The sequence below is a fragment of the Struthio camelus genome, chromosome 30 (assembly GCF_040807025.1).
Source record: "Struthio camelus isolate bStrCam1 chromosome 30, bStrCam1.hap1, whole genome shotgun sequence".
Lineage (NCBI taxonomy): Eukaryota > Metazoa > Chordata > Aves > Struthioniformes > Struthionidae > Struthio > Struthio camelus.
In genome coordinates, this window is record NC_090971.1 from 3462135 (window position 1) to 3473565 (window position 11431).

An 11431-nucleotide genomic window follows, 5' to 3' on the forward strand; every position below is an offset into this window, starting at 1 on the left:
TGACTGGCCTCGTTCGTGGGCTTTACTTGTGCGGGGAGTGGGCCTTGACTGGCCTCGTTCATGGGCTTTACTGGTGCTGGGAGTGGGCCTTGACTGGCCTCTTTCCTGGGCTTTACTGGGCCTTGACTGGCCTCTTTCATGGGCTTTACTGGTCCCAGCCCAGGTCCCTGACTGGTCCCATCGTGGCCCCGGCTCAGGCAGCGCCAAGCACCTTTATTTCCCGCCCCGTCCCGGCAGGACCCGGGTGCCACGCGCGGGGGCCCGACCGGGCCCAGGTCCCTCGGCCCCGGGGCCGCTCCCGGACACCGGGGCCCCTCAGCGGTCCTTCCTGCGCAGCGGCGGCGACGGCGGGTAGTGGCGGACGGGCGGCATGTCGTAGTGGCTGGGGATGTGGCTGTTCTTGGGGCAGTCGTAGTGGTTGGGCGGCAGCTCGGCGGTGGCGGGCGAGGAGCCTTCTGCCCCCGCCGGGCAAATCTCTGCGGGGAGAAGGGGAGGCTGGAAGGGACAGATCCCCCCGGGGACGTGCAGCACCCGGCACCGCGGCCCCGATGGGGTGTCCCGTACCGTCCCCCCAACCCCAGCCCTACCTTCCTCCGTGCTGCCGGGCGCCTGCTCGAGGAGCCCGATCTCGGCGTAGGACACCTCCCGCCGGACGGGGGATTTCATCTCCATGTAGCTGCCCTCGGGGCACTTGGCCGTGAGCGTGGGCAGGTCCTTGATGGTGGCGTAGGGGTTCTCGCTGGCCAGCGAGCTGCCGCTGGCGCCCAGGCCCTCGGCCGCGTGGTCTGCGGGCGAGCCGGGGGCCGGGCACGGCGTGGGTCACGGGCTGCCCGCGCAGGCCGCCGCGTCCCGACCGCGTCGCAGCTCCAGCCCCGCCGTGTCTCAACCTCGTCCCAGCCGTGTCCCAATCCTGTCCCAACCATGTCCCAACCCCATCCTAGTCATGTTCCAGCTCCATCCCAACCATGTCCCAACCCCGTCCCAGCCTTATCCCAGCCCCATCCCAACCATGTCCCAACCCCATCCTAGCCGTATCTCAGCTCCATCCCAACCATGTCCCAACCCCGTGCCAGTCATGTCCCAGCTCCATCCCAACCATGTCTCAACCCCATCCCAGCCATATCTCAGCTCCATCCCAACCCTGTCCCAGCCATGTCCCAATTCTGTCCCAACCCCGTCCCAACCGTATCTCAGCTCCATCCCAGCCTTATCCCAACCCCATCCCAGCCTTATCCCAACCCCATCCCAACCATGTCCCAACCCCATCCCAGCCATGTCCCAGCTCCATCCCAACCATGTCCCAACTCCATCCCAACCCCATCCCAACCGTGTCCCAGCTCCATCCCAACCGTGTCCCAGCTCCATCCCAGTCGTGTCCCAACCCCATCCCAGCCATGTCCCAGCCCCATCCCAGTCGTGTCCCAGCCCCATCCCAGTGATGTCCCAACCACGTCCCAGCCCCAGCCCCGCCATGTCCCAACCCTGGCCCTGTTGTATCCCAACCCCATCCGAGCTCTGTCCCAATCCTGCCCCAGCTGTGTCCCAACCCCATCCCAGCCATATCCCTACCCTCTCCCATCTGTATCCCAACCCCATCCTAGCCCTGTCCCAAACCTATCCCAGCTCTGCCCCAGCTGTGTCCTGGTGCTGTCCCAAGCCCACCCCAGCCGTGTCCCAACCGCATCCCAGCCATGTCCCAGCTGTATCCCAAACCCCTCCCAGGTCCTGACCCACACACGTCCCAATCCCACCCGAGCCCTGGCCCAGCCCCGTCCCAGCCATGTCTGAACCGTATCCCAGCCCCATCCCAGCCTGGTACCAGCCCTATCCCAGCCGTGACCCAGCCCTATTCCAGCCCCATCCCAGCCCTGTCCCAGGCAGGTCCCAACTCCACCCTGGCCGTGTCCCCGCGCTGCCTGCCTTTGCCGTAGTACTTCCCCAGGCTGCAGGTGTAGCTGTAGCTGTAGCTCCGGTCCAGGTGGCCTCCCCCTGGGGACGGGGACGCCGTGGGTGCCGGGGACGGCGAGGGTACCCAAACGCCCCAGGAAAACCCCAGGTGGGCCGGAGCGGGGAGGGCAGCCCGGCGTCCCGGCACCTCCACCTTGCTCTAACACCGGGTCCACCTTACCCCTAGGACCGCCGCGATGCTTCCAGTCCGGGGGCAGCGTGGCGTTGCCTTCGGGAGCGTAGGGTCTGTCCGGACCGGCCAAGAGCTGCGTGCCGGGTACCTGCAGGGACGCGGCTCTATCCGGGCCGGGCAGGGTGCACGGGGACAGCGTGTGATAGCTGGGGTTGGAGTAAGAGTGCGCGGGGGCCGGCGGCACGTCTGCGGGAGAGGCGGGCGGGTGAGACCGGCTCGGCGGTCCCCTCCGGCCGCCGGCATGTCCCCCGGCCACCGCCGTCGCTCACCCGGCACGGCGTAGTCGGAGGCGTCGGGCCGCCCCGCGGCGTAGGCCACCGCCAGCTGCCGGCTCTCCTTGCCCGGCCGCCGCAGGCGGTAGCACGCCGCCGCCGCCACCGCCGCCGCCAGCAAGGCCACCAGGGCCACCAGGCTGAGCACCAGCCCCAGGGAGCTGTAGGGCGCCGGCGGGGCCGGCACGATGGTGTAGGGCTGCTCGGGGCTCCCTGCGTTGCCGGGAGAGAAGCGGTCAGTTTGGGCGAAGCGGGGGGGTGGGGGGGCCCAGGCGTCCGGGCGCCCGCCGGCCCCGGCTCCCCGCTCACCGGCTTCGCAGAGGGGTCCGCTCCTGCCCGGGGCGCACTGGCACGTCCCGCTCGCCGGGTGGCATGTGGCGTTGGGGGGACACTCGCAGAGCTGGTCGCATCGCAGCCCGAAGGTCCCGGGAGGACACGCTGCTGGGCACATCCAGGACCCTATAGATCTATATGGCCCCGCGGACCCAGGACCCTAGAGCTTCCTACAGCCTGGGGCAGAGCCAGGTCTGTACGGCCCTGCAGTGCCCGCGGCAGACCCAGCACTGCATGGCTCTATGCAGCCTCGGGCAGCGCCAGGTCCATATGGCTCCATACAGCCTGGGGCAGACCCAGGATCTATACAGCCCCACAGACCCGGGACCATATGGCTCCATGGGGCCTGGGGCAGAGCCAGGTCCATATGGCCCCGTAACACCTGGGGCAGAGCCAGGACCATACAGCCCCATAGCACCTGGGGCTGAACCAGGACCATATGGCTCCATACAGCCTGGGGCAGATCCAGAGCCATACGGCCCCCACAGACCCGGGACCATACGGCTCCATGGGGCCTGGGGCAGAGCCAGGACCATACAGCCCCATAGCACCTGGGGCTGAACCAGGTCCATATGGCCCTATATGGCCTGGGGCAGAGCCAGGACCATATGGCCCAATAACACCTGGGGCTGAGCCGGGTCCACATGGCCCTATATGGCCTGGGGCAGAGCCAGGACCATACGGCCCCGCAGACCCGGGACCATAGGGCCCCCTTGGGCCGCGCAGCGCCCGGGATAGCCCCAGGGACCGAACGCCACCGCGCCACCCGGGGCACAGCCAGGGGCCAGCTAGCACCCTAGTCCCCCCCCCCCGGGGGGGGTATTTCCCCCCCAAAAGCTGTGAAACGGGGCCGGAGGTGGGGGGGGACAAGGGCCCCCCCCCCGGCACTCACGCCGGGAGCAGTCACCGCCGGTCCAGCCCGGGGCGCAGAGGCAGGAGCCGTTGACGGGGTGGCAGGAGGAGCGGTTGGCGCAGGAGCAGGTCAGGGCGCATTTCTTCCCGTAGCGTCCCGGCTGGCAGGCTGCAAGCAGGGAGGGATGCAGTGAAATGAGTTTGCCCAGCCTCAGCCCACCACCACCCCCCCCCCCGGCCCTCCAGCTCCCCAACTCACGGCGCTGGCACGCGGGGCCGCGGTAGCCTGGGGCGCAGCTGCAGGAGCCGTCCTGGGGCGAGCAGGCGGCTCCGTGGCGGCAGGAGCAGAGCTGGCTGCAACCCCGGCCCCAAAAACCGGGCTGGCAGCTCCGCTCGCAGCGGGGCCCTGCGAGGAGGAAGAGCGATGAAGGCCGAGGTGCAGCGGGACGGGGACGCGGGCCCGTCCGAGCCGGTGTGCCCATCACCTGTCCATCCCGGCGGGCAGCGGCACTCGCCGGTGACGGGGTCGCAGGCTGCCCCGTGGGTGCAGGAGCAGCTCCCGTTGCAGCCGGGACCCCAGGTGCCGGCGGGACAAGGCTCGGAGCAGTCGGGGCCGCGCCAGCCTGCGGAGCGAGGCGGTGGGGAATTGGGGGGGGGGTCGCGGCGTGTCGCCGTCCCCCCCCCCCAACCCCGGCTCCCGTCCCAGCGCCCACCCACCTTCCTTGCAGAGGCAGGTGCCGTCGAGCGGGGAGCAGGCCAAGGCGTCACGGCAGGAGCAGCGCCCCGAGCAGCTCGGCCCGAAGGTGTCGGCGGGGCACAGGGAGGAGCAGTGCTCGTCCTGGGGGCGCACGAGCCCTTTGGGGGGGGCTGCAAGCTGGATGTGTCCCCCCCCCACCACCATCACCCCCCCCCCACCCCGGGGCCGGGGAAAGGACCCAGGAGTCCGGGCATCCCTCCCCGTCCCCGCCTTGCTCTCTGCCTCCTGGTGCTGGAGACAGATGTGGGTGACCCCCCCCCCAAACCCCCAGCCTCCTGGGGATGCTCAGACCCCCCAAACAACCCCCAGGGATGCCCAGAGCCCCCCCTTGCTCCTTCTAGGGATACCCAGACCCCCAGGGATGCCCAGATCCCCTGTGCTCCCCCCAGGGATGCCCAGACCCCCCGGGGATGCCCGGTCCCCCCCCCCCGGCTCCTCCCAGGGATGCCCAGACCCCCCGGGGATGCCAGACCCCCTGTGCTTCCCCTAGGGATGCCCAGCCCCCCCAATAACCCCCAGGGATACCCAGACCCCCCTCCCCCACTCCTCCCTGGGATACCCAGACCCCCAAGCAACCCCTAAGGATGCCCAGACCCTCAGGGATGCCCAGACCCCCTGCGCTCCCCCCAGGGATGCCCAGACCCCCAGGGATGCCCGAACCCCCCCACCCGAGCAATGCCCAGCAATGCCCAAGGATGCTCAGACCCAATGTACTCCCCCTAGGATGCCCAGACCCCCAGGGATGCCCAAATTCCCCCCACCCTGCTCCAAGCAATGCCCAGCGATGCCCAGGGATGCCCAGACCCCCAGGGATGCCCAAATCCCACCCCCCTGAACAATGCCCTGTGATGCCCAGGGATGCCCAGACCCCCAGGGATGCCCAAATCCCCCCACTCCGAGCAATGCCCAGTGATGCCCAGGGATGCCCAGGCCTCCTGTACTCCCCCCAGGGATGCCCAGACTCCCTAGGGATGCCCAAATAACCCCCCTCTGAGCAACACCCAGGGATGCCCAGACCCCCCATGTTCCCCCCCCACCACCACCGGGGCCGGGACGCACCGTGTAGCCGGGGGGGCAGCGGCAGCGCCCCGTGGCACCGTCGCAGGTGCCGCCGTTGAGGCAGAGGCAGGGCTGGAGGCAGCCGGCCCCGAAGGAGCCCGGCGGGCAGCTCTCGTTGCAGAAGAGCCCGGCCCAGCCCGGGCGGCACAGGCACTCGCCGAGCAGCGGGTGGCAGCTACCCGGGCCGGGGGGGGGCACCCAAACCCGTCAGGGGATGCCGGGTCCGGTGGCTCGGGGATACCAAGCCGTACGGTCAGAGAAGGTGGGGAAGGGACCCAGGCGTCCGGGAGGAGGGTCCCCCTAACCTACCTCTGGCTGTGCTGGGGGTGGCAGAGGCAGCGGTTCTCGCAGCGGAGGCCGTAGAGCCCGTCGAGGCAGCGGCGCTCCTCGCAGCGGCCGCCCGCGAAGCCGGCCTCGCACAGGCAGGCCCCGTCGACGTGGAAGCACTGGCCGCCGTTGGCGCAGTCGCAGCTCTCCCGGCAGTCGTGCCCGTACTTACCGGCCGGGCACCGCTCGCGGCACCTGCACGGGGTGAGCGGTACGTTTCCCCGCCAGCCGCTTCGGCTGCGGCTCCGCTCCGGGCTGAGGCCGCGCAACTCGTTGCATGCCAGGCCGGAGGAGGTTCTGCTCCCGCGGCGCTGGGTGAGGAGGACCGGGGAGGTGGGGGGGGTGTCCATGCTGTTCTCCCCCCCCCCCGCTCCCCACCTTGGCTGCAGCCCACCCTCCCCACCGTCCTACTCACTGCTCGCCGGTGAAGCCCGGTGCGCACCGGCACTGCCCGCCCAGGGGGTCACAGCTGCCGCCGTTGTGGCAGCGGCACTCGCCCCGGCAGCCGGGGCCGAAGCGGCCGGGGGGGCACGGCGTGGAGCAGATCTCGCCCTGCAAAGGGGCGCCGGAGTCAGCCGGGGTCGGGGTTGGGGGGCGCTCGACAGCGCCGGCGGAGGTTGGGGTGGGGGGGGCTGCAGGGCGGCCACCTACCATCCAGCCGTGGGGGCAGAGGCAGGTGCTGGAGCCCAGCGGGTGGCAGATGCCGCCGTGCTGGCAGGGGCAGGCGCTGGCGCAGGGCGTCTCGTGGGTGCCGTTGGGGCAGGGCACGTCACAGCTGCGGCGGCAGGGTGAGTGGGCGCCTGGGACCCCCAGGGTGCCGGAGCTGGGTGCACGCCGCTGGCTGGAGCGGGAGCCCCGGCATCCCCGCTCTGAGCGTGCTGAAGCCCAGCGCACGCCGGCGGCTGGAGCGGGAGCACCGGCATCCCCGCTCCGAGGGTGCCGGAGCCGGGTGCACGCCGGCGGCTGGAGCGGGAGCACCGGCATCCCCGCTCCGAGGGTGCCGGAGCCCAGCGCACGCCGCCGGCTGGAGCGGGAGCCCCGGCATCCCCGCTCCGAGGGTGCCGGAGCCGGGTGCACGCCGCCGGCTGGAGCGGGAGCACCGGCATCCCCGCTCCGAGGGTGCCAGAGCTGGGTGCACGCCGCCGGCTGGAGCGGGAGCCCCGGCATCCCCGCTCCGAGGGTGCCGGAGCCGGGTGCACGCCGGCAGCTGGAGCGGGAGCCCCGGCATCCCCGCTCCGAGGGTGCCGGAGCCGGGTGCACGCCGCCGGCTGGAGCGGGAGCCCCGGCATCCCCGCTCCGAGGGTGCCGGAGCCGGGTGCATGCCGGCAGCTGGAGCGGGAGCCCCGGCATCCCCGCTCCGAGGGTGCCAGAGCTGGGTGCACGCCAGCGGCTGGAGTGGGAGCACCGGCATCCCCGCTCCGAGGATGCCGGAGCCCGGTGCACGCCACCGGCTGGAGCGGGAGCACCGGCAACCCCGCTCCGAGGGTGCCGGAGCCGGGTGCACGCCGGCGGCTGGAGCGGGAGCCCCGGCATCCCCGCTCCGAGGGTGCCGGAGCCCGGCGCGCGCCGGCGGCTGGAGCGGGAGCCCCATTGGGCCGGTACTCACGCGGGGCCGGTGAGCTGCGGCGGGCAGAGGCAGGCGCCAGTGGTGGCATTGCAGGAGGCGCCGCCGTGGCAGGAGCAGGGCAGGCGGCAGCCGGGGCCGTAGGCGCCCGGCGGGCAGGGCTGGCGGCACAGCGGGTCGGCGTAGCCCGGCGGGCAGGAGCAGGCGCCGCTCAGCGGGTCGCAGGGGGCCCCGTGGTGGCAGGCGCAGCGTCGCTCGCAGCCGCGGCCCCAGCGCCGCTCGTCGCACTCTGCGCGGCGAAGGAGGCGCCGTCACCTCGGGGGGCCCAGGAGTCCGGGCCCGCTCGTGCATCCTCCCCGCCATCCTGCCCGGCGCCACCTTTGCAAAGCGCCCTCCCCGCCGTCGGGGCACTCACGGCTGGAGCAGTCGGCGCCTCTCCAGCCCGGCTCGCACTGGCAGCGGTCGGGAGCCACGCAGCGGCCGTGGACGCACTCGTGGGTGCAGCGGGCTGTGGGCACACGGCCGGGGCGGGCGGTGAGGCCGGTCCCGGGGTGCCGGCCTCCCCCTCCCCATCACCGGCATCACCATCTCCGGCCGCCCCGGCAACTCACGGACACAGGCGTCCCCGCTCTCGTAGTAGCCCAGGCAGCAGTGGTACCGCCGCCTGTAGTCGGTCCGCACCGCCTGCCGGTACGCCGTCCGGTAGGCGATCCTGCCGGGGCCACGGGATGAGCATCCCGCCACCCAAAAATCCCAGGTTGTTAACCCAAGGGACCGCCCGCCGCAGGATGGAGGGGAGGTTGGGGGGGGGGGTCTCACTTCTGCTGTGGGCAAGGCTGGGGGAAGGCCAGCGCCCCGGCGCACGGCTCCGCCGAGAGCACCACGTGGGGCTTGGCGTAGGACTCCTTCACCGCCGCCGTGTAGCTGCCAGGAGGGCAGGAGGTCGGCTGGAGGCAGGTCCGCGCCGGGCAGGACGCCTGGGCCCTCTCCCGCCGGCCTGAGCGCCCCGCAGCCCTACCTCTCCCAGTAGCTGCAGACGTTGGGGTCGCCGGGGCGGAGAGCGGCCAGCAGGCAGGCGTGCAGCGCCAGCGCCGCGGCCCGCAGCGCCATGCCGGGGTGGGGGGGGGACCGGTGAGCCGAGAGCCTGGGAACGGTCCGGGAGGCGGCGGGATGCAGGGAGCGGCCGACGGCAAAACGGTCCCGGAGCATCCCGGGGAGGAGCGGGAAAAAGTCGTCCTCCGGCGGCCTCCCTCGCCAGGCGGCAGCGATACGCCTCGGACGGCCGCCCCGGGTCCCCGATGAACGGCTCTCGTTATAGCCTTCCTCCCCGCTCCAAGCAATTAGACGCGCGGAGCCGGAGGCCGGGAGGAGGACGTCCCTGCACGGACCCGGGCGCGCGCGATGGAGGCTCCTGGCCGAGCGCCGGGGCCGGGGAGGATGGGGTGGGCGGCTCAGCCTGGGAAACCCGGACTCCTGGGCCCCGCGGGAAGAGGAGGGGTGGTGGGGAGGGCCGCCCGACTCCGGGCTTTGCAATATCGAGCGGGAGGAGCGAAGAGGCGATAAAGGCGCCGTCGCGACCCTCCCGCCGCGACCTCCGTTGGCGGCTCCCCGGTAAATACGCGTGCCGAGGAGGCGGAAGCAGAGGTTTCCTGAGTCCCGCGGCTGGATTTACTGCCGCTTCCCTCCGGCCTGGCAAAGCTCAAACCTTCCCCCCCCCAACCCCGGCCCCAGCTCCCGAAACGGTGACTTTTTTTTTTTTTTTTTCCTACTGGAAAAACCATCCGGTCAAAAAGTTGCCCTTCGTTTCCCTTCCCTCGTTTCCGAATCCGCCCCCATCCGCCGCGGAGAAGAGGGTTGTTTTTTTTTCCTAGCGGGGTCGAGCGCTCGGCACGAGCTGGGAGCCCCCCCCCCCCATCCCCTGGAGCCTCACTAGCATCGCCGCGGGGGCCCAGGCGTCCTGCCCGCAACAGCACCCTGGTGCAACCCCCCCCCCCCCACCCCGGCCCCCGCCAAAAAAGCCACCCGGGGCGCTTTCCAGCCACCTCCAAACCGCAGGACCACGAGCCGCTCTCTCTGCCCCGCTTCCCGGCGCTTCCTCCGCCGCGTTTCCCGCGGTGGCGACGCGTTTCCCGCGGTGGCCGAGCCACCCGCCAGCCGACCGCCACCGCTCGGAGCCCCCCGGCCGGCCGGGACGCGGGACGCAGCCGGTGACACTCACCTGGCCGCGGGGGCGTCGGGCGCGGGAGCCGCCGCGGGCCGCCCGGCCGGGCTGGGCTCGGCGGGACGGAGGAGGCGCAGGGAGGCCGTCGGAAGAGGAGGGAGGGCCGGAGCGGCTCTCAGGAAGTTTGGACGAGGAGATGATTGCGGAAAAGGGGAAAAAAAAAAAAAAAAGCTCTTTTTTTTTTTTTTTTTCTTTTCTCTCTCTTTTTCTGGCGTGAAACCAGCAGGTTTGGAACAACAGCCCGGCCGGGGCTGGCTCGCACGCGCGGCATCGCCGTGGCCTCGGCCCCACGGACAAGCGACCGGCTCCTGCGGCACCCGCCGGCCACCCGCCGCCGGAGCCCTTGCGCCCAGCGTGGCTTCTCCCCGGCTGGCGGCGCGGTCGGAGGCAGTGGCCGGTGGGGCTCCGGCCCCGGCCCGCCGCTCTCTCCCGCCGCCCCGTCGAGGGACGCGCCGCCGAGGTGGCCTTCGGCTTAACAGCAACATCTGGCGGCAGCGCGGAGCAGAGCCCGTGGCCTCCAGCCTGGCACCGCCGGTTTGCTTCCGCGCCCCGGCTCCCCGGGAATGTGTCAGCCCTCCGTCCCGGCTCCTCGGGTGCGTATCGCCCCTCCGTCCTGGATCCCCGGGTGCGTATCGCCCCTCCGTCCCGGCTCCTCGGGTGCGTATCACCCCTCCGTCCCGGCTCCCCGGGTGTGTATTGCCCCTCCGTCCTGGATCCCTGGGTGCATATCGCCCCTCCGTCCTGGATCCCCAGGTGCGTATCGCCCCTCCGTCCTGGATCCCCAGGTGCACATCACTCTACACCCCTACATCCCCGGCCATGGATCTCCCCTGCACACCTGGATCCTTGGACATGTGTCACCCCTCCATCCTGGGATCCCCAAACAGGTACCAGCCCCATCCCGGCATCCCCGGCCACGTATCACCCCTCCATCCTGGGATCCCCAAACGGGTACCAGCCCCATCCTGGCATCCCCGGCCATGTGTCACCCCTTCATCCCGGGATCCCCAAACGGGTACCAGCCCCATCCTGGCATCCCCGGCCACGTATCACCCCTCCATCCTGGGATCCCCAAACGGGTACCAGCCCCATCCTGGCATCCCCGGCCATGTGTCACCCCTCCATCCCGGGATCCCCAAACGGGTACCAGCCCCATCCCGGCATCCCCGGCCATGTGTCACCCCTCCATCCCGGGATCCCCAGCCAGGTACCAGCCCCATCCCGGGACCCTGGGCCAGGCGGCTCAGCACCACCGTGTCGCGCCCCCCCCCCAACCCCGGTGCCCAGCTGCCCCCCGCTCCCAGCGAGCACGTACATTAGCCGCCCTCAACTGATGTCAAGGCGCCGTTAATTGCCTCTCCTCGTTACACTAATAGCTCTAATCACTCATAACGATTTTCACGTCCCAGCGTGGCTCAGCAGCAGCTCCCCCCAGCCCCTCCCCGAAATGCACCATTAGGAGCGAGCCCACCCCGCAGGCCGGGATCCGCCGGCGGCCACCCCGAGCGCATCCAAACGGCTCGTCCCGGAGCTGGCCAGCGGGGCGCCGGACCCCGGGCTTCCCCGCACATGGGGTGGGATTTGGGATACCCCCAAATCACTGCTGGGCACTCAGCTGGCGGGATGCTCCTTCCCCCCCCCCTCCCCCCGCAGCGCTGCCGGGGCCGCGCATCGCCGGCGGCAGCAGAGAGGCGGCCTCGGAGGAGGGATGGGGAGGGGGGGGGGGACCGTTCACCCCCCCCCCCCCCCCGCCGCCTCTCCCCGGTGCCGCTGGGGCCGGCAACTTTTCAAGGGAGCGGAGCCGTTAATTACCTCGTTGCCGGAGTGCATTAGGGCTCCCGCCGGAGCGGCTGAAAAGGGAGAAACTGCAGGGTGGGGATAAAAAAAAAAATCGATGCGGGCTCAA

At 71.3% G+C, this 11431-nt stretch overlaps 1 protein-coding gene across 2 annotated transcripts; it reads right to left on the reverse strand.

Annotated features, from left to right (window-relative positions):
• Window positions 1-193: 193 nt before the first annotated feature.
• On the reverse strand, window positions 194-9609 carry PEAR1 (platelet endothelial aggregation receptor 1). Of its 2 annotated transcripts, XM_068922061.1 has the most exons (20): window positions 9523-9609; window positions 8323-8448; window positions 8124-8228; window positions 7916-8016; window positions 7720-7812; window positions 7347-7593; window positions 6392-6515; window positions 6156-6292; window positions 5723-5935; window positions 5414-5588; window positions 4315-4435; window positions 4083-4220; window positions 3857-4003; window positions 3638-3766; window positions 2722-2850; window positions 2410-2625; window positions 2129-2326; window positions 1921-1989; window positions 588-785; window positions 194-476 (listed from the first exon to the last, which is right to left on the reverse strand). In XM_068922061.1, the coding sequence occupies exons 2-20, from the start codon at window positions 8412-8414 to the stop codon at window positions 316-318; spliced, it is 2793 nt and encodes a 930-aa protein (XP_068778162.1). In that variant the 5' UTR covers window positions 8415-8448; window positions 9523-9609; the 3' UTR covers window positions 194-315. The 2 variants fall into 2 exon arrangements, with proteins under 2 accessions (XP_068778162.1, XP_068778160.1); XM_068922059.1 differs by lacking the exon at window positions 9523-9609 and having other exon boundaries at window positions 8323-8976.
• Between the last annotated feature and the right edge of the window lie 1822 nt (window positions 9610-11431).

What these genes read in the sequence shown, in the direction of transcription:
- PEAR1 (XM_068922059.1), bottom strand. Translation starts at nt 8,513, where the DNA reads ATGCTCCGGGACCGTTTTGCCGTCGGCCGCTCCCTGCATCCCGCCGCC. An exon ending in CAGCCTTGCCCACAGCAGAA is followed by an intron (nt 8,017 to 8,123) that starts GTGAGACCCCCC and finishes TGGCCCCGGCAG; the next exon opens with GATCGCCTACCGGACGGCGT. An exon ending in TCTGCCCCCACGGCTGGATG is followed by an intron (nt 6,293 to 6,391) that starts GTAGGTGGCCGC and finishes GCCCCTTTGCAG; the next exon opens with GGCGAGATCTGCTCCACGCC.